Source organism: Polypterus senegalus, chromosome 3 (genome assembly GCF_016835505.1).
Source record: "Polypterus senegalus isolate Bchr_013 chromosome 3, ASM1683550v1, whole genome shotgun sequence".
NCBI classification, from domain to species: Eukaryota; Metazoa; Chordata; class Cladistia; order Polypteriformes; family Polypteridae; genus Polypterus; species Polypterus senegalus.
Genome location: NC_053156.1, coordinates 149,399,418 through 149,422,972, shown reverse-complemented (window position 1 = coordinate 149,422,972; position 23,555 = coordinate 149,399,418). Strand labels below are relative to the sequence as shown.

Below are 23,555 nucleotides of genomic sequence, written 5' to 3'. Positions count from 1 at the left end.
CCATTTTGTATGAAAACTTCTTTTTGAACCAGGCACTGTGAGCAATACAACTAATAACATTTCACGTCTGCTTTTTTATAGTAACTGTGTACCAATAAAGGAACTGTAATAAAAATTCAGTCATTGCACTACACACAAATCGCTGGATATTCTTCCTGCTTTATTTATTTTTTTCCTGTCAGCCAAAGACCTTTAATTTTTTTTTTTAAATGACCACTATTTTTTTGAAAACATATGTTTTCCGATTGCATTTAATTTTCTTATATAGCTTGGAAAGACAAATTGTAAAAAATAACAACCCTCCAGAGTTGGATTAATATCATATTCATTTAATTTGCATGCAGAATCTGAGACCATAATACTGCATAGTTAATGAAAAAAAAAATTCCATCAATAATATGTTGCCGTCAAAAGTTCTTTGCTTAAGTTTGAGGCGTAACTGCAAAGTGCCGTCCCAAAAGGGTACGGAATCTAATAGGGTTAAATTACTTAGTCGTTTCTTCCTTTTGCTTTTTCAAGCATGTCATTAAAGAGTTGCCAAACGACTAACAGAACGAGACTGCTTCTCAAAGTGGATGTAATGACTGGTGACAGCAAGTCGGCATGCGGTATTTCTGGCATAATTAACACCAGCCCCATAATTGGACAGTAATTTAAGTAATCAGTAGGGGAGCAAATCCTCCCTTTGGTGTCATATCTTTTTACATCAGTAAATCTCGCAATCATTAGCATAAACATGTCAACTATTTTATTTTCAGAGTCTATCCCTACTCTGTCTTCTTTTTTTTTCAACCAACAGGCACTTCACAGGATTGCAGGATTTTGCATTTTTGAAGGTTAGAAAAGTGTTAAAAACAGATCAACCTTAATTAAATTAAAGATTGGCCCTTTGAACTTCCCATGCCCACTTCTCCTCTTATTTGATTTTAATGGAGTAAGAGGTCCTTCTGACATTACTTCATAGTGTTGTGAATGCTCTAATTGTTCTCATTCATGTGGAATCTTACATGAAGCACTAACAGTAGCTCATTTTGTTTCTAAATTCATTAACATAGCGATCCATGCATCCATTTGCTGAGCCCACTTTATCCAATTTTAGGCTCACTGGGGCTGGGAGTCCATCTCAGAAACATCAAGCACAAGGCAGGAAGCAACCTTAGTCCGTAAATCACAGTGATATAGACATGGTGGTGTTAATTTTTCAAGATTTAGAAAGCATGCATTTTGGGCAATACAATACCTTGATTCCATTTGCAAAATAAGTGCTAAAACTGAATCTTTTTTGTTATGATTTATTATTGAAGTTTCTTTAATAATTCTTATTATATAATGTTTGACACTCCCTTCCACTTTTTCACCCAGAGAGGAAACAGAGAAAATTGTGGAAGTTGAGGAAGAGATGGAAAATAATGATTATGAGGAAGAATGTGAAATTAGGAGTATAGAATGTGAAGAAAAAAGAGAAAAATAAAGTTTCAATTTAAGGATGTGGAAAAACAATTGATATATTAAGAGTAACATGGATGGGTTTCAGAGGAACATTATTATCTGTCAGATGCCCCTGGTCTGTGGTCAGCAAGAATACCTGATATAGACAAGACAGGTCTGGTATGAGGGCCCAATATGATATCCTTTCATGGGGCCCAATATCTCTAGCGTGCCCCTGGACAAGTGATCTCTGTTTAACTAATTATGTGACCTCTAAAACAAATTTGGTGCACCAGTGATGACTTAGGGCATATACTTATGCAACTGATTATTTTGTGTTTTGCTTAGATCTGTTTTCACTTTGACACTGAAAAGTATTTTTTGTTGATCAATGTCAAAAGAGCCAAATGAAATCTGCTGTCATTCAATGTTATATAATAAAATGTGAAAACTTTCAAGTGGTAAATACTTTTCATATGCAACATAGTATACATAATCATTTTTGCAGTATGTAGTGCCAGAGCCATCGTTTCCTATATGCAGATCACACACTGTGCATGAGGCCCCTGATCAGAGGATCGATTATGGGGGGAGCCATTGGGGATTCATAGACCTCTGCAAATTAGGAGCACTGCTCAACAAGCCAATAAAATTGCACGGTTTTGTCACTTGGTTGTTAAATTTGAGTCAGACAACTTCTCCCATAACCCTAATCTTAACTACAGTGTAACCAGACATATCACATAACATCACTGATGTACAATGTAAAGCAACAACCTCCTCAACTAAGAGGAGCACTGGAGGTCTGCAGCTTGACTGTCTTGAGGTGTTTGCTGTTTGATGATTTATTAAATTAAATTTGTTGAGAGCCAGCTGTTATAATCATTTTTCTTTAACAAGCAGAGAGATGGCCTCAAGTTCTACACCAGTGATGAACGTAAAAGAGAAAAAAGAAGCAGAAGAAGCAGCTGGTGCTGCACGTGCAGTGTGTACAGAACCATTACAGTAAAGCTAGTGGTTTACTGGAGTACCATTATGTGTAATAGTTTTGATATTGAATTATTAACAGATGTAATAGATATTATCTGATGTTACAGTAACTAGCTGTCACATGGCTGAGAATTATATATTACCGCCATGTAAACCTCAGAAATTTCACACGTTGTTAAGAGCTGCTAACATTTGTTGATATGTGACTGTGTCATTGCATTGAGGACACGTTTCTAAATTTTACCAGCGTCAGGTGGCTGTCTTACTTACTAGTGAGTTATTGACTGACTTGACATGCAAAAAGAGCTATTAGGTCAGATTAACTTAAATTTCTTGTTAATTTTTTTTTGCCCGCTAACATTACTGATTTAGTTAATGGTTTATTGCAATCTGTTGTCACTCTAAGGACAACATGAAGTTTAGATAATTTAATAAGTGCAGGTGACACATTCACATTTTTTAAATATCTAAATATTCAGCTACCTTTTGACCCTGTATTTACTGCATTAAGCAACTTTATTAAGTACATTCAGTATTAGTAGTAGTAGTATTCATTTTGATTGTAGTAGTATTAATAATAGTAGTGGTATTAGTTGTATTTTATATTATTATCTTTAATTAGTAGTTGTGGCAGTAGTAATTAAAATTGTTTTTGTTATTATTGTATTATGACACAAGAGATATTTTTGGCTATATCAAGTAACAAAGAGTAACAGCACATTGATACTCTGGACCATTATTATTATTTCTACTAATTAGACCTACACATAACCTTCATTCAAAACCAATGCAGTCCAAATCTCTGGGTTGCCCTCAGGTTTGCAGGAACCCTCCCAGTTACCAGTTTTTCAAAACTTAAGTTCATCAAAAGATACTTGAGGTCATCCATGGTGCAAGAACATATAAGCAGATTGGCTATTATCAGCATCAACTCTAAGCTTGCACAGAAGATATTGAGTGATGATCTAATAGATGATGTTGCCTTCAGAAAATGCAGATATGTGTGTTGTGATATGCAACAAAGAGACTTTTAAAATAGTATTTGTATTTGACCCTCAAAGTTATAGTTAATTTTGTGATATGTGCTTCTTTGTTTATTTGTTATTTATTTTTTTGTTCCAAACTGTTATAAGAAATACTAATATAGTCAATTCAGGGAGGAGTGGAGGAAGATAGGTAGGAGCATGTTAGGTGTGGTGCCAGGGCCATAAGAAAATTTCACTTAGCACCCCAGTTTGGCTAGGAACAGAACTGTGTAGTACTATTTATAAAATTAATTATTAAGAGATTCTTTACAAATGAAAGAAGATTACTATAGATTATCAGACTGAAAACACATGAGTTGAGTTTAAAATAAGTAAACATATTAAGGTGAAATGGAAATCAATTTTTGCATAATACTGAGGCTCAAAAAGGGTAGACATGAATATACAATGTTGCCTTGTGAAGACAAACAAATCGACTTAAACCTAAGGACTTTGTTTCGTAGTACTGTACCTGTTGCCATTAATGGAATCTTATATTACATTTGATGGGATCTTCTAAACCAGGGGTGTCCAACGCTGGTCCTGGTGGGCTGCAGGTTTTCATTCTAACCATCTTTTTAATTAGTGAGTCATTTTTGCTGCTGATTAACTTGTTTTGCCTTAGTTTTAATTAACGTGACTCAGACCCCTTAGTTATTTCTTTTTCCTTAATGAGCAGCCAAACAATAATGAAACACAAAACAAGCTGCCACATGACCAGTTAACCTGAAAATAAAGAAAGGTGAAGGTCTCAGTCATGTTGGTCTGCTCAGGTCACCAAAACATCTTGACATGGAGTCTTATAAAAAACTGAAAATCAAAAGTCTGCTGTGGTAGAATGAGAGCAGCAACAAGTCATGATGGTCAATAACGGCTTTAATTAACAGCAACAATTGGCTTCTTATTAAGAAACTGGTTGGAGTAAATCTGGTTGGAGTTTGACATTCCAATGTAGCTGGTCATCTGTTGGCTTGTTTCACATCTCATTTCTATTTGGCCGCCATTTAATGAACAAATGAATCAACTCAGAGGACTGAATCCTTAAAAACATAGTTATTAAAATGAAGGGAAAATGAGTTACTTAGCAGTGAAAACTGGTCACTGATTAGGAAAAAAGTTAGGATGAAAACCTGCAGCTACTGTGGCCCACCAGGACCGGAGTTAAACACCCCTGTTCTAAACAGACCTTTAAAAAAAAATCCATAGTTTTGTATCCACACAACTAAAACAGCATTTGTCTTTGCAAAATTAAGGAAAGAAAGAAGACTGAAATAAGAAAACTCGAGTTGCATCTTGGGTTAACGCAGAGTTGATGGCACAGTAAGGTAAGCTAGGGAGCTGTCATTAACCTTTCCATGTATTTGTATAACCTGGATATACTGCACAAGTCGTTGAATATTATATCTAGAGGTCAACTGGGTGTCAGTTGATATAAAGCATATTGTATGATACAATATGCTGTTGACATGTCCACCCCATGCTCATAGTCATATACTTGTCATAAAGGAATAATGTGTAATTTACAGTATGCCATACTGAACAATATATTTCTTAAGCAAATCTTTTTGCAGTCTTTTATTGTGTTCATGGATTCATGCCTTTTTAATCCCTTGCTGCTCTATACCAATGTTGAATTAGTAGCAGTATTTTTTTCTCTGCAAATGATTGCCAACATTAATCAAACAAACTAGCTTGACTTTTTTAAGACCTTCGTGCCTTTGCCAGTTCATTTAGCAATCTTGTAGTGCACAAACACAGGTCTAGAGCAGCTTTGCGAAATTAATTAGATTTCATTTAAAGATGTATTTTGAGTAGACTGATGAGAGGAGCTGAGACTTAGTGTAAATTTAAAATGCCTAATCCTTTACTTGCTATTGCTTCTGCAGAGGTCAGGAAGTTTAAGAAGAGATTTGACTTAGCTGCCTGCTAGCTAGAGTAGTGATCTGTTACTGTTGTACTCCCATAAGATTTGCTCTATTAACGTAACAAGGCTTTTTTAGCTGTGGGTGGGGGAATTTAGATCTTCATCTTGTAAAGAATATTGCTGCCAATCTGTCACAGATAATGAAGGAATGAACGCAGGGTAAAGAAAGGCAGGTGGGTGTGTGAATGAACGGTTATCACATATCTGAAAACTTTCCGTAGGAATCCAAGCAAATCCTCATTAAAAGGCATTGACAACTCTGTCCTTATGTAATTTGATACAGTCAGACTGACTCTTTTTATTGTTTAGTCAATTGATAAATTTCTACCACCAGAAAAAAAACAGTAATATTGTCCTGCTGAAAAAGAGAAAAAGTATATTAGAAACGTATATGGTATAAATTGTGAGTAAAACAAATCAATGTGAATATACTGTAAATCTATTGTATGCAAATAATAATGCATAGAATCTACAATGTGCAATTTTATTCAGCAAGTCAACTGTGATGGAATTTGTGTTTTAAAAAAATATACCTCACTGATATCTATTTGGTGATTTATAAATATATAAGCACACAATTAAAACGTTTATCTTTTGATGACTCTGACAAACAGAGATGACACTACTCTTTGGAAGTTTTAGAATTAGTTAACAGTATTGTTTTTTCCACTTCAATGTGAAGTACTATTTACAGTATATCCAGCTGCCTTAATGCGTTTGCATAACAGTTTATTTTCAACCCTTCAGTCAAGTCTATCCACTTGTCTAGCCAAGTACTTTAGTGCCATTGTAAACACAGACCAATCTTCTTTTCCCAGCTTTACCTGCTAAGCAGATGTCTAAATAAGAGGCTGTAAGGAAGCTACACGCATCACTGGGTAAAATTTACAAGATGCTTATCATTATTAAGATTAAGTTTTCACTCATCCCAACAGTTCTGCAGGGGATAAAGGAATTCTCCTTGATACCCACTGCTGAATATACAGTACATGAATGCAACCACTTGATGCTACATATCAAATTTAACTACACAATATTCATCTTTACATTAATTAGACTGAACAATTAAAATGAACAATTAAAAGTCCTCCTGTTTTGTTTTTTTTTTTACTTATTCAGTCAGTCCATCCATCTGTGTATTGAATCCACCTCATCCAATTTTAGGGTCTTAGGGTTCCAAAGCTTTCCCCAAGCCCATGGTCTGCAAACCTATACAGAAGATCTAAATGCTTAAATACATTCAGTTTCTTATAAACTGTCTTTTAATAATTGTGCTTAATGTTATGAAATTTCATTAAGTTAATGAGCACACACTGCAATATACAAATACTGTATGATCATTATGAACAATAATACATAGACAGGATCATTTTAAAATTACCCTGCAGTAAAAGTAACAGTAAAATCACAAATAAAGGTGATACCACAGTGGAAAAAGCATATACTGTTAGATGCAGAAAGGTAGCTCAATTGTTCTGTGCTGACTCAAGCCTTGCTTGATTTCTCTGTTGAATGTATAGTATTTCCATCTCTCCACAAATACATAATTTAAATTATGTTAACTAATATGACATCAAAGTCTTCATCATGCATACATTCACTCCACTGGACATACTGCAACTTTTACAGAATTATTGATAGTATTATGACTCTCTGCTTATCTTAATCTTCAGAAAATAATTTTTGTGAATATCACTTGGTATTCATTATTGTTGTGCTACACACCTGATGGGTAACTGCACTTCTCCAGCTGCAGTTAGCATGTAATAACCATAAGCTCACTTTCTCCACCATCTGTGTGATCTCTGACTTATACATATTCTGTCTGTTGAATTTATTTATATTCAGTAAGATTACTCACACTGAGCAGCACTGCCAAACAATTGACACAAGTTATTAATTCCTGACTCCATCACATGGACACATACTGTCTTTACTTATATTTTATCGTTAGCATTGTTCATTTGGACCTTTGAAAATATGTAAGACCTTTGAAATATATAAGCTTTTGTGCACTCAACCAGCTAGATATTTATCAAGGACTGACAGCTGAAAGTGTAATTGTAAAATGTAAAGTATATCACACCCTAAAAGGCAGGCAATGTTGAGACCAAAATCCCATTGTATTACTTAATCCAGATTTTGCATAACCCTGATTTTTTTAGCCTTTATATGAGTAGGTACAGATACAAACTTACATTCGTCTTACATATTATGTAACCTTTTGCTCCCCTTTTATCTTTAACATTATCCATAAGCTATTGTTATGGTTATTTTGAATACCGTATCTGTATCCTCTAATTTAGTTGCATTTTGTTGTTTTCCTTTACAAAGTGATAATAGCCTCAGTGTTGCATTTAATAAGAATATCTCTTAAATTTATCTACAGTTATTCTTTATTACTTCTGTTACATATACAGTTTTTATCAAGCAATTATAGATCTATTCACTTTTCTCCAAACATAAAAGATTTAAAATGAAAAGTGTATTCCGTTGTTACATTTACTTATTGCTAGTGTGTTAAATTAAATTGGAGTGCATTAGACTACACTATAAAATTGTTAACCTTTGCCTAGACTCTTTCTAAATAATACTGATACCATTTCCTGTTTGGGGTATAACCTAGACTTTGTGAGTTGTATGAATCTGCCCCTTTATGGTACATTGTAGAAAAATTTGTGTTATTGAACTCTGAAGCACATTTTTGCATTATTATGTTTATTATGAAAGTTGTTGGTTTCAGTTGGTATAATTTGTTCACTATTTTCATAGTATTAATTTAGCTCTATTTTGGTATATTTTTCCCATTGGCACCACCATTTTCTGCATTAGTTCCATGGTGGCGGCCATTTTGTTTATAGTAACAGCCTCCATTGCCAGTCACATAGTAGAGTGTGTGATCTGGGCAGGGCATGCGATTTTATCATAACAGCATTATGAAAGATAGCAACATACTGTTTGTTCTATATATAATTACAATTGCAATTTTTGCTTTCTGGTCATACTTTGATGCTCAGCATCCTCATGCTTATTTTGGATAAATGAGCTCTGACTATTTAATAACAGACATTCTGGTTTACCCTAAATTTTTAATCTCTTTCCTAAAGAAATGACTCCTTTGAACTGACTTTTCTACCTGGTAATAATAAAAAAAAATGTCTATTACTTAGGACATTGAAGTCTTTTTTAGATTTTTTTAGGGAAGCTGTACACTTTGGCTTTTGGTCAATCAAAGGATTAAAAAGCTTCTTCTTATGGACATGCTTAGCTTGTTCATGTTCTGTATAGTGTAAATGAATAGACAGCAAAATTATAAACAGGTGGAATTCCTAATGGTATCTGCTGGCAATAACTTCTCACACACATGCGATTGGGAGACAGCTGAAGGGCCTAAATGATAGCAATTCCACACCAGAACAATGTGTTGTAGACCATCCATGGGAAATCCCACAGGGTACCGGCGCCACTGATGACATCAATTCAGGTCCTAATGACTTTACTTTCCTGTCACATCGGCGGTGATGAAGTCACTTCTGGTCCCAGGCCTGATGATGACGACGTCACTTCCAGTTCCAGCCCTGTCACTTCTGGTTCCGACCCAGATGAAGTAATTTCCTTTACTGGCGTTTTTTGGACTCGAATTTGTGAACATCTCTGTTCAATTTAACTCAATTTTGCAGCCATGGAACAATACACAGGTGGCTGCCCCAAAACTTCATGATGTCTGTGACTCACTCTTGTGACAAACTATAATAACTGTAACTATGAGAACAGGACATGTGGTATAGTATGATGCTCCCATCCTGATTAACTGTGATGGACAGCTTCATCTTTTTAAATGGTGCAAGAAGAAAATTGAGTGTGCCATAAGTGCAGGCTCTTTTAAGCCTCTTAATTCAGATTTTTTTTGCTTATCATATTGTTTGAAAAATGGGGTATATAACTCCAATAGAACCCCGGTATTTGTAGTCCTATACTATTCCTAGAACAGCTATGGCAGGCAGTACTGTGTTCCCTTTGTCAATGTTTAGCTTAACAACGCATAGTATGAATGTGTTGTTCTGGTGTAAAATCCTTTATTGACCCAGATAGTAATACTGCCAAAGTTAGTAGCCATTTGTTTAGAACACTGGAACTCTTAATTGTAGGGTTATAAAGCAGCATTAATGGATGATGGCATTTCCTTATGCTCACTTGTGCAGTGATCAGGACTGGCCAGGGATTAGAAGAGGTGTTCCTAACCTCCTGTACTTTCCCAAGCTGCTTTAAAACAAAGAGGGATCTGTGAAAAATTGGCTACAGGACAAACTCAAAGTCACAAAAAAGATGCATTGTACATGCTTAGCTGGGCCATGCAAATCCAAAAGAGATGGTTATACAGTGTGAGCCTAAACTATACAACAATGTCACCTACAGGGCACAACTGATGGATGCATGAGCCTAAGTACTGAGTGAAACAGGCAGGTTTTGTAGTTTCATGAAACCTATGCTAAAATTAATTTCACAATTGTAAAATACAAACCTCATAAATGGAATATTTGGGGTTTTAAAGGTATTGCTTGTGGTAGAAAACAGAGAACATTACTCCCTATAGCTAAAAGAGAAGCAGACCCATGCAGAATCAATACACTTAAATACTTCCAGAAAGGAACTTAGCAGCTTTCCTCTTGTATAAATGCCATAACTTTTTCTGTAAGCAAATCACAATCTATTTCCCTGATTTTTTTGTGAAGTGAAATACTGAGTTTCTCTGGAAATTCAATGTGTTCATCACTACATATGACACATTGAAATTCAGGGCATTTGAAACTTTACCCATAATAGAATTGCAGTGACAAAAGATGAAATGCACTTCATGAATCCATCTATTCTCATAAAAATTAGGAATTTACCACCCTAATAATAGTTAAAATCACTGAAGTTTACTCTAAATGCTGTAGTATCAGTTAACTACCACTTATTGTATTGGGTAAGAAGTTAAGAAGATGAAATGTGCTCACAATAATCAGTTTGTAAAACGTTACTATGGTAATTTCACATTTAATGGGAGGCCACATGGGATCTGACAAGACCTCTGAATTCTTATGGCTGAGGTTTCATTGCCTCAGAAATGATGAATCTTTAACTTTCAATATGAAGCATATACTTACATTACACACCTAGCAACCACATAGTATCACGGCAGATAGACACACAAAATGATAACACCTGTGAAAATTAAAAACACAAAATGGCAGAGCCTATGTAAACAGATACACAAAATGGAGGTACCCATTAAATGAAGTCAATAAAATAATATTAACATAATAAACAAATTATTAAACAAAAACTGAAATGAAATGGTGATCATGCACAGTATCATTGGACAGAGCTCATATGTATGTATACAAAGTGCCACTACTTGGCTACCACTTATTACTAGCATTCAAAGATTCTGTATTCATAAATAAGTTCTTTTAAAATTTTAATATAATTTTGAAAACATGTAGACAATCAATTTTCACCTAAAGTTACTTCAGAAATACTAAATGGTAGAAGAGGCATAGAGGTAATTTTGAGATATCTTAAAACACATCCGAGATATCTCCAAATTGACTAGATGCTATTTCGAAAGTCTTTTGTCAGGATTGATATGGTTCCCAGAATATTTACTTTTTATTTTCAGTGTTGCTATCTTTATTAATCAACAAAATGACAATATTTTGATTTTCACAATCGATTTTCTAATAGTTTTCAACAGTTAAACTAATTCATACAGTTGTTAATGGTTCACATGAGTTAATAATGACTTTCTCTTATAGCTCAACTAGCAGAATACCCGCGCTTCGCAGCGGAGAAGTAGTGTGTTAAAGAAGGTACGAAAAAGAAAAGGAAAAATTTGAAAAACAACGTAACTTGATTGTTAATGTAATTGTTTTGTCATTGATATGAGTGTTGTTCTCATATCTATCTATCTATCTATCTATCTATCTATCTATCTATCTATATATATATATATATATGTTGTTCTCATATCTATCTATATATATATATATCTATATATATATATATGTTGTTTTCATATCTATCTATATATATATATCTCTATCTATCTATCTATCTATCTATCTATCTATATATATATATGGCAGCGGAGAAGTAGTGTGTTAAAGAAAGAAAGAGAAAGAAAAGGAAACATTTTGAAAATAACGTAACATGATTGTCAATGTAATTGTTTTGTCACTGTTATGAGTGTCGCTGTGATATATATATATATAGCAAAATACCAGCTTGCAGCGATGTCATGTGTTAAAGAAGTTATGAAAAGAAAAGGAAACATTTTAAAAATAATGTAACATGATTGTCAAAGTAATTGTTTTGTGTATTTGGCGGCAGCGTCACAAAGTTTTTTTCGTCTAGCTGCATCAGAAAATGTACCACAACGTCTGACATGCCTCCTTTTTAGTGTTTTCTCACAGCTTGGATTGCTGCTGTCATATATATATATACACACACACACAAACACACACACACACACACATACATACATATATATACACATACATATCTTCATATCTACATATACACATATATATATATACATACCTATCTACATCATATATACACATACATACATACATACACACACACAAATTATATATGTGTGTGTGTGTGTGCGTGTGTGTGTATGTATGTATATATATATATATATATAATGTAGATAGGGGTGTGTGTGTGTGTTTATATATATATACACATACATATACTTGTGTGTATGTTTGTATGTGTCTATGTGTGTGTATAGCTTTGGTCACTGAGTGCAAGGGAAAAATAATAAAATATAGTCTATAAGTTATTAAACAGTAAAACATTAACGTTTTAAGAAGTACAGGTACATTGAGCACTACTGGAGTGGTTTCAGGTAAACTACATTTTAAAGACTGTGTAACACAACAGGTAAGTAACTAACAGCAGCTAAAATGTATATGGATCATCTCTCGGTAGTTGATCCCTTTGAAAGGCGCTACACGACGGCTGTGGTATAGAAATGACATTTTCTATGTGAACGTTCAAATTTGTGCCTGTGGTAATGTGCCTTACCGGCATTTAAAGAAAATTAGTTTTGTGTCCTCTGCAGTGTTAAGGGAGAAAGGCTTTGGTTTGGGATAAAAGGAAAAAAGGTGTAAAGAAAGGAAAGTTGCCTTTTTCTTTTATATAGTGTAGAGAGATGTGTTCGCTGACGTTATGATCGCCTGTGTGTAGACTGGTGAGACGTCCCCGCCATTAATCGGCTGTGATGGCACTGTCAGGCCTCCACTCCTGTGCGTGTTTCATAATCCGAGGTGAGGACCTCATAATCGTATACGTGCAAAAGAAAGTGTGAATCGCCTTAATATTATTTTTCCGTGGTGTAGAAAAGGGGTCCCGTGTTTGCACTTGTCTGGGCTATAGCGCAGGGGGAGGATGAAAAAAATTAAAAATGCTCACTTTGACTTAAGGCAGAAGCGCAGTCAGCGTCTCAAAGGCCGGCACAGCTATGCACGCGCTGGCTGCTCGACTTTTGCTGGGCAGGAGACCCCAGTTTTGCAGACACGTTCATGATATCAAAAGTCTCAGCGCTCTTTGGAGGTCATTCATATATTATATATATAGCAAAATCCCGCCTCAGCGGAGAAGTAGTGTGTTAAAGAAGTAATGAAAAAGAAAAGGAAACATTTTAATAATAACGTAACATGATTGACATTGTCATGAGTGTTGCTGTCATATATATGCCTGCCTAAATAAGTCACCCTCGCTTTGCTCTTACTTTATTTACCATTTATTTAATCATGGCTATTGGCGGAAAAATTATAAAATGGAAGGAAGATGGCTTTACCAAAACAATTATTGATGGCGAATCGATTATTCATAAAGCTTGAATTGGTGATGTTTTTCTGTGTTAACCTCATATTTTTTCAGACTTCTTCTCAAACTAAGGTGGTGCGAGGGTAAAATGAATCGGGATGCGCTGATCAATGTAATCGGTGTACAGTACCAGGAAATCATGGATTGACAAAAGCTCCCTTTGCTTGTAATGCAAAGTGTGATTAAATGCATTATTTTTTAACGCGTTATGGAGCACATGCATCGAAGCTTCTCAGCTGTGCTTGTGCTAAGAAAAGGAAAGATTTTAAAAATAACGTAACATGATTGTCAATGTGACCTTTTGTAAGTAGTGCCTGGAGGATTCAGTGTGGAGAAACTCTATAGAGACAGCGTGTGTATTAACTTGTGGATTTTTCTGTGAGTATTTGGTGGCAGTCTGACAAAGTTGCTTCGAAAGACGGCATTAGCCGCGGAGCTCAGCTCAGACCGAAATTAGATGAATGGGAGGGAGATGATGACGTGACTCCCCACCGCCTTTAACTGTCAATCCCCACAAACACAGTCTCTCGGAATTTGCATAAGCACACCCCTTCACCTACAATTTTAACTTAGTTACAAAGTGATCAAAACTCGCTTATATCCTGCGTCCTCTCATTAAACTTGTATCCCGCATTACCTGTGGGCATGTGAAACGCCAGCGTAGCCTGTCTATGAACTTAATTTAAAGTTTAGGTTTACACCTTGCTTTCTTTCCGAGGCAGCAACACTCATGAATATGGTAGTATATGTCACTCGCTCGCTTCTTATTGTTTTTCGCTGCGTTCTCAATTATATAATGCATGTTTTCTTAAGCGCTTTTTGCAGGTCTTCCTGGTTTTCTACGCACTGCGTTGACAATCAGTTCACGTGATTACGTGGGAGGCGTGATGATGTCACACGAAACTCCGCCCTTCCAGCTCAACTCCATTACAGTTAATGGAGAGAAATACCTTCCAGTTATGACCATTAGGCGTAGAATTTCGAAATGAAACCTGCCCAACTTTTGTAAGTAAGCTGTAAGGAATGAGCCTGCCAAATTTCAGCCTTCTACCTACACGGGAAGTTGGAGAATTAGTGATGAGTGAGTAAGTGAGTGAGTGAGTGAGTGAGTGAGTGAGTGAGGGCTTTGCCTTTTATTAGTATAGATTAAGAAAGCATTCAGATCTCTTCACCTTCTGTAACTTTGTTGTGACACTCTAAATTGTGGTCAGGTGCATGTTGTTTGCTTTAGTTATCCTTAAGATGTGTTGTGAATTTGACTGCAGTTCACCTGTGACAAAATGAACTGATTGGACAGAGTTTGGAAAGCACACACCTGTGTATCTAAGGTCCCAGAATCCACACTACATGTCAGGACAAAAACCAAGTCATGAAGTCCAAGGAACTCTCTGCAGACCTCCACAATCAAATTGTGGTGAGGCATAGATAAGGGCAAGCTTTGAGTGTTCCCAATATAAAAGTGGCCTCAATAAAAGTAAAATGGAAGAAGTTTAGAATCACCAGGACTCTTCCTTATCATAGCCGTAAGGCCAAACAGAGCAACCTTGCAAGAAGGGCCTCGGTCAGGGAAATGACAAGAACCTAATGGTCATTCTAACACAGCTTCAGATGTGCTCTGTTGCGATGGAATAAACATGTAGGAAAGACAACCATCTCAGTAGCACTCTGTCAAGCAGGTATTTATGGTAGGATGGCTAGATGGAAGCCAAACAGTAAAAGGCACATGACAGCCCACATAGAGAGTAAGAGCATGAAGAAAATGATTTTCTTGGTCTGATGAAACAAAACTTATACTCTTTGGGCAGAACTCTAATCACTTTGGCAGGAAAAGACCAGCCATTGTTCATTACCTGCTTAATTTAATCCCTATGGCGAAGCATGGGGTGCTTCTCAGTGGAAAGGACAGGGAGATTGGTCAGAAATGAGGGAAGGATGAATGCAGCCAAATAGAGGGAGGTCCTTGAAGAAAAACTGATTTGGAGTGCAAGTGACCCCAGACTGCACCCATTTTAGCATGACAATGATCCAAAGGCATACAGTCAGGACAAGGCAAGAGTGGCTCTGGGACAAGTCTCTGATTGTCCTTGTGTGGCCCAGCCAAAGCCCAGACTTAATCCTCATAGACCATCTGTGGAGGAATCTGAAAATGGCAGTTAACAAACACCCCCATCCAATATAATAGAGCTTGAGAGGATCTGCCAGGAAGAATGGGATAAAATGCTTAAATTCAGGTGAGCAAAGTGTGAGGGACTTACTAAAAGAGACTCTAAGCCAAAAATGCTGCCAAAGGGACTGCTTTAAACTAACTAATTAAGGATCTGAATAGTTATATTAAAAGGAGATCTCTGAATTCACTGCATTTTAGTCTTCACATTATAATGTAGTTCAAATTTCTAAACTGCACATACACCATGCTGGATGTACTTATCAATTCTGGGCTAATATGCAAAACTTTTTATTGATGATGCTAAAACTTAAAAAATAAAAGAAATTATAATTATAAGTACTTATGAAGTGTGATGGAAGAGATGCAGAGGTATCCATGTCGGAGATGCTTGGTATTCACTTTCCCATTCAGGAGGCAAGTTTAAAGAAAGAACAGTTGGAGGATGTCTCCTGGGGCAATATGTTCCTCAAGCATGCTGTGTGCAAGCATCCCTCTAATGTAGCTTACATTTTGACACCCAAAGAGCTGCATGAAAGTGGTAGTTCCAGTGGATAACCCTGTAGGAGTCCTTGGGTTCCACTGAAAGGATGCTCCCCCTCACATTAATGGTTCTGCCTGACCCAGAACTGCTTACCAGATGCAATACTGGTAAAAAGAAGAAATCCCAGTCTCAAGTCAGGAATGGAGTTGAACTCATCTGGAATGAAAGAGAAGAGTTAAGGAGAAGTGTATAGTACTATATTGCAGTTATAATTATGTTGTTGCCAGCTGCATTGGAAAAGAAGGTAACTGTGCAAGATAGATAGATAGATAGATAGATAGATAGATAGATAGATAGATAGATAGATAGATAGATAGATAGATAGATAGATAGATAGATAGACACTTTGGTGTGTGCACTCAGTTGTTAAACCCACACTTGTGCTGGTAAAGCTGTGGTCCGGGTTTAGAGATGCCCCCCTAGTGTGCACAGCTCTTACTGAAATAAAATATTTAAGAACTGCATCATATTTCGCAACCTTCCACCTACATACACAGCACTGAAATTATGTTATGGAGCATCTGTACAGAATGGAGTTGAAAAAGGTGAATTACAACCTTCATAGTCGTGATGTGAAACAGCAATTATATTTTATAATGCTAACTGTTATTATGTATTAAAATTAGGCCACAAATAAAAATATGGCAGCTCATTTCTAAATAGCTGTTTGCAAAAAAAGATAAAACAGTGGGGAGGGAGCTATATATATTGCAGATTATATGGCTATAATGATTTACCCTTTACTGAAGAATTTATTTTAGAATTTATAATTCATTTAATATTTATTATTTCTTTACCAAGATATGTACTACATCCACTAGGTTACAATTCATCAGGTTACTTTGCTAACAAAACCCAATATGGAAGTTCATAAAATACACTGTCAAAAGGTCATTTTCCTGAAGACATCACAATCTATTTTGTTGTGAATGGCTTGGGGAAAAAAAAAAAAAAACTCTTCCCTGCCCATCCTTCTAGTAAAACAGTCTCGTGTTTTTACCAAAGCCTAAGAGGAAGCTGCCAATAAGCCTAACAGATGCCACTCCATAAGGACACTAACAAGATGAAGGCAGTCCATCCAGTAGTAAGTAGGATTATGTCTGAGCAGCAGATAAACAGATCATTCCAGAAACAAACAGTGCTTTTTTAACTTTGTCAGTAAAGTCACTTCTTCTGCCCCTACCTAATTCTTCAGTTCATTACTACACAGCGGCTTAACTGATCTCTGTAACCTACAGTGGTTTGCTCTTCTGTAAAATATATAATAAATCTGAAGAGTTCCATAATATTTGAAACGTGTTTTTGGAATTGGTAACAGCAAGATTAAACTACCACTATTAAAGGATTTCATTAAGAAAAAAATGTGCATAACCATGCTTTTTAAAATTGGACTACTTTTTGTCATCTTTTTCTTTACTCATCTTTATGGAAGCAGAGGTAAGTTTTAAAAATATGACTTGATAAATGAAAATTACTCATATAAGCTTTAACTTTCAGGAATGATGTCATTGTTAGTTTTAACTTTAAAAATTGTGAAACAATGCCATAATGTTAATGCCAGAAGATTTTGGGCAGTGTCATGCTTTTCCAGTCTTCATAAAGTTAACAGTAGTTTTAGTCTAAAAATGTACCGTACAATATAAATATATCATTTTATATAAATTCTATGACAATGTTTTGCAGTGACTATATTTTTCAAACTAATAAGATTTTCAAAAATACATATTTTAATGATATAATGTTGATAAGCATGTGAGGTTTATAGTTGATGCTCTTATTCAGTTACATGTATAAGGCAAAAATAGAAAGCTAATCATAATTAAAACATGCAACAGTAGCTAGCTTCACTAAGTATTATACTTTAACATTGTGTACACTGTTACAAAACAGTACAAAATACAATACTTAAGTATGACTTCAATATTGTTTTTTCATATTTAAATAAGGTACTTTAAATGTTTCATATAATGCAAATTGTACTTAATTGCCAATAAATCATTAAGGTTTCTTTTTTGGTTTTGTAGACAATACGGTACATGTCACTTTATGTATGTGTAAATTAAAAGACATAGACAATAGTGAATACACCCAGCTGATGAGTTTCAGCAGCCATTAGATAAAGATTCATTCAACAGTGATTAGCAGTTGGTTGCACACCAGAATTAGACCGAATTAGTGAAAGGGGTTCAGTACCTTGGCAGGCTTTTGTATACTATTCCTGGCAGAGAGGTTACTGACAGGCTCCATTAAACTCAGTTCAGCCATTAAATAGTGTTTTGCAGCATAAAGACTCATAATATTGTTTGAAGCAAATCACATGGTCAGTAGACAAAAACTGGTATATTAGTGTACCCATCCTAGCAACAATTCAGGCTATGGTGCTATGTATTTCTTTCTGTTATTATGTAAAGGTTTATACAAACCATTTAGCAAACCTTTGAGACTGAGCTCAGTGAACAAAATAAAATGCTGAACAGGCAGTGTTGAAATTTGAGGGTGAACACAATGTGCCTAAAAAAGTGAGCCAGTATCTAGGCGGACCTTCTTCTCAAATATCTCTAATTGGAAGAAACTGGGTTCTGTTATAAAGACTTTAATGTAGGAGGAAATATTTTGGTATTTGCTTCACTTATACTGTCTACCAGTTTCTTAGATGGACTGCAACTGTACTATAAACTACTAATTAAAGTATAGTTTTTCCTTTCCTATTTCTGCTCCATTTTATTGTGTTGATTAAAATTGTACAGAAATAGGAATAATTAACACAGAAACAGCTGTAATCTCCCTTTCAATGATATCCTAGCATAGGTGCATTTGACTGATATGGTGTAATTGGCTTTTTAAACATCTTCATCCTTAGACACCCTACCATTAGCTAAAAAAGAAGCCTAACAGACTGAATGCTCTAATCTGGTTTATCAGATTTTTATGTTTTTTCATTCTTAGCAGCACTAGAAAGTGGCCAAAGAAGAATATCTTTCTCAGCCATCTTCTTAGATATCTTAGCCATTGGTAAACCAAATGAGCTTGATGAACTGAATGGTCTCCTGTCCTTTATTATATTTGTACTTCTCTAATGTGCTTGTGTTCCAAAAGCTTCTATTTCGTGGTAAAAAAAACTCATTCTCCTGCTCAACAATAAGTTGCTGAAACTTTCGGATGTCTGGAGGATGTTTTTTTATTTTAAATTAGTAATCTTCTTGTATAGCATTTAAAAAATACATACATAAATCACACAAAACTGTGTTTAACATGTGACAAATGATTTAACACTAGAATTACCAAAGCCTACAAAAAAACTCATAATTCCGGCACACCTTAAATCCCTTTGCACCGCTTTGTCAGTGTCTTTTGTCTTGTAAATGTCTTGATAAGCCCAAGCAGTAAGCGGCCTGCTATGCCATCCTCCAACCTGCCGCAGAAAGGGCAAGAAGTTCTCCCAATTCAAGCCTTAATTTTGTTGGAGTGAAGTTTTACAGGGGAAATATATTATTTGGAACACATGCATATCATGTGTGTTCCGTGTCTACAAAAATCTATGTAAACACATCGTTTTAGTAATAAATGACAAAATTATCTCTGCCCTTACAATTACATGATAAACGTTACATACTGGTTATTTATCATATAATCTTAACTTCTGGTAATCCACAGATGCCAAAGTTTATACTTCATATTACAGATATTCTTTGAGATGCAAGTTTTTGTGTTTACTAGTTGTTCCAGTTAGTTTTTGTGTTATGAGGCATCTTCTTCTCAGTTACAAGAATCAATGTGCCATTTTCTACTGAGAGCGTAAAGGCAGTTTGTAAAAAAGGAAGGTACGATAAGCTAAGCAGATCAGTATCTCATCTCTTTTCTATATCTAATCTTCCTGCTGTTCTCCCTTCTGCTCCACGTGGGTGCTGCTACATCAGTGTCCTCACTTTCAACATTCTTCCCTCTCTTATCCTTCAAGAGAAAGAAACGTAAGATGTGGATGATCCAGAAACTGAGTTTAAGGAACTCTTCATCTTTCCCAAAGCCATCGCCCTCTCACTCACCAACACAATCACCAACTAGCCTACAGCAGTAATGCTGTCGTCATTTCCACCTCTTCTGTTTAATTTCAGTTTGTTCATTGAGTGTGATATTGATGTTTTTTTCTCTAGCCTTATTGTACAGTTACTGTTTTGTTGTTGTTGTTTTAAAATCAATGTACAAATACTGTGCACACAAAATATAGCATCATATATTTGCTTTGTTCGAAAATGTTAATGTATGCTATTTATTATAGTAGCTATATGAATAAGCTTAATGGGACTGAGTAAACAGAGGTATTATTGAGTCGTCAATGAAGAGGAAATGTTATGCATTAGAGTGTGTTCTGATAACTACAATTAACTTTTAAAGTTAATATGTAAATTCTAATAGAATTTGGTCTGATTTTAGGAAAAATTGTCAATTTTGGAACTCAAGAAAGCATTCTTTTTTTCCCATTGAAATGAATAATGATTACATTTTTGAATTACGAGTGGTTGTCTTCCAAGGGGTTTTTCAGGAATGCATTATGGTCATAAAGAGAAGAGCTTGTTATCAGTATTATCAAGCTACTTGCAATCTTTATTACTTTGAATAGTGATACAATGTATGAAATGATTGTGTTTTGATATTTGTTGTGTACCTGTGTCTGCTCTACAGGAGCAACCACTTTCCCACCAGTTATTTCAGCAGACTTAGCCAGAGCCACTAGCAATCAGTCAGATACAATAAATGAATTAAAGCCATCCATGCACATTTATGTGAAATATAAAAGCAAAGCAATGGTGATGAGTAGGCCACTGGCCTGCAGGAAGGTAGAAATGAGAGACTTAATTAAGCAACAAGTTTATTTATAAAGAAGTGAAAGAGGCATAGTGTGGCTGGAAGAAAAATGTATTTATGGTGCAGCCATTTGGTGTCTGATATGAATCTTAATTATACCAGTGATTAACCTATACACATTCTACGTGGATTTTTACTTATTATGTGGCATCTTACTAAAATGAATTATTTGTTACATTGCATATTCATTTAGCAGTGCACTGCAACCCTGGGTGGCATAGTGGTGCAGCTGTAGTGCTGCTGCTTTGCAGTAAAGAGACCAAGGTCTGCATCCCGGTTCCTTCCTGCGTGGAGTTTACATGTTCTCCCCGTGTCTGCATGAGTTTCCTCCATGTGCTACAGTTTCAGTCCAAAAACATGTAGGTTGTTGGTTCTAAATGGGCCCATGTGTGCGGTTGGGCTGTGTGTGTATGTGTGTGTGTTCAGTCTGTGATGGACTGGTGTCCTGATAGTCTCCAGCACCCAACCCCCCCAGCGACCCTGTTCAGGACTAAATAGGTGAGAAAATGACCGAGTGACAGCAATCCTTTAATTATGTCTAAAATTTTAAAATTTTTGAAATAATTAATTTACCATTAAAGGCTGGTGACTGAATGATTGCAGCACGTACACAGGTAAGGGGATTCTTGTTCTGTTACCATGTCCAGAACATTAAATGGCAGAAATTACAAGTATTGTACAGAGCCTAGGTCAGTTAAGTGAAAGCAGGTCTGAGCAAGCTGATGTGGTGTTAGAGAATTGTTCTATAGGTAAAGAATACTATTGCATACATACTGAATCCTTGCTGACATAATTTTATTATACATTATATGCTTCTTAGAGAACCACAGAGATGATAACGGTAGTTAAATTCTATAACTACAAGGTTTTATGAATGACTGTTCTGTGATTATAATCATATCTGTTTTTCATGTTAGTATGCATTGTCCTCATTCAATATATTATGTTAATGCCATAGTAAGTTTGAAAGAGGTGAAAAATAGTTTTTTGTTTTTTTTAAATGCGAATGAATTTTTGCCGGTACAACAGCTGGAGTCCTCTAATTTCTACTGTCTTCCATTACCAGACTAAACAAAAGCGTGCTGTTTATGCTCTGTAAGTACACTAATTCATTCTGATTAATGCGTTATTTGTTAAAGGATTAGATTTGTGGTAATGTGGGCAGCTTCATGTTCAACTAATGCAAAATGTTTTCATTTTAGGTGTACTGTGCAATTAATTTTATGTTAAAGGTAGGAGGAATTTCTAGAATCGGGTAAGCATTTTTCAGCGGACCTGTATGCCATGTTTAAATATACTAATTAACAAATGGGACGATGATGGTATGCAGATAAAATGAGAGGGTAACAGCTCTGTTTTTATGCACTTTAACCATATTGAAATAAGGACTTAAAGGAAATAAGGAAGAAAGCTACATTCAATCAATTTCCAATTTTTATTTACATTTATTTCCTTAACAGTTTAAATTTCATTTTATTCTATACTATACAATACTAAATAATAAAAAACCACCACAACAAGTGTCAATACGCAAATCTGTGCCGCACATTCTGTTGTGATATAGGTTCCTTTGTAACAGATCAATCCTTATACCGTTTGACTTTTAAAAGACGTTTGACTACTTCATAATTACAAAAATAGTAGGAAATCAAATTCAGGACAAAATCAGGACACTCAAATATCTACACAATTATCTCTATTAACATTTTGTTTGTACTGTGTATATTGGTAGAGTGATATTCTTTCTGCCTGACCACACCATCTGTTAGTGAACATTTTCAACTGTGCATTCTGATCTCCATGCTTAGCCATCTCACTTCAGATCTTAAGCACATCTACTACAGTATTACTGTAACAGAGATTAAGTTTGTTTGGGGCAACAACCAACCACACAACACAACCACAGCACAGTCAACCCAGGGGAGCTTATCAGTCCCCTGGGATGACACACCATGTACAAAGCTCAATCACAGGACAAACACAAAAGCAAACTTAGAGAAAAAAAAACAAAAAAAAACATTTTAGTGGCCCATGTAACTAGTATTGCATTCATCCATCAGGGTAAAACCATCACTACACCATAAAACCTTGTACTGTATACAGAGAAACTTGACATTATTTTGCATTTCCACTATATTAGATCAGTCACTAATTATGTAGCTCTATCTGCATTAACATGTATTTGATGCATGTTAAACATTTAGTTTGCAATTTAAATACTAGTAAATCTGATACCTTACCTTCACGACAAGGATAAGGAGATCTTTTGATTGGTGTTTTTGAGGATGCAGTGGATCATACAGACAGAAATGATTTTCATCTGCTGAATAAAAATGCACACCAACTATTTTAAACTAATGCCGTCTGTTTATAGAAATATGAACACAGCTAAACTCAGCATATTAAAAACTAATTACATTCTTGGAATTTTGTATTAGATCTACTTAAGTACAAATTAGCTATCATGCTCTGTTTTCAGTAAGCATTGTTTTGTTCTAATTTTGGTTTATAGAGTAGCATACAACAGAGTTTACAATACTTCAGACTGAAGTTACATGAGGACTGCATAGTACATCTTCAATCAAGCCAGAAGTAGGAATCAATGTTATAAAAAAATGCACAGAGAAACCAGAAATATTGCATTTTTATTTAAACAGGGCTTTTTATCTCCAAAATGAAAAATGCTTCAAGACCCACTTTAAAACATGTCAAGGGCCTCTTTTACAAATGCAG

General features: G+C 35.4%; 1 protein-coding gene across 1 annotated transcript in view; it reads left to right on the top strand.

Moving 5' to 3' along the window:
- The first annotated feature begins 17,123 nt into the window (after positions 1-17,123).
- LOC120526611 (interphotoreceptor matrix proteoglycan 1) overlaps positions 17,124-23,555 on the top strand; it is a 176,037-nt gene continuing 169,605 nt past the window's right edge. The window contains exon 1 of the mRNA XM_039749774.1: positions 17,124-17,396. Within this exon, the coding sequence (XP_039605708.1) occupies positions 17,333-17,396 (64 nt within the window). The 5' untranslated portion in view covers positions 17,124-17,332. The remainder of the gene's footprint in view (positions 17,397-23,555) is intronic.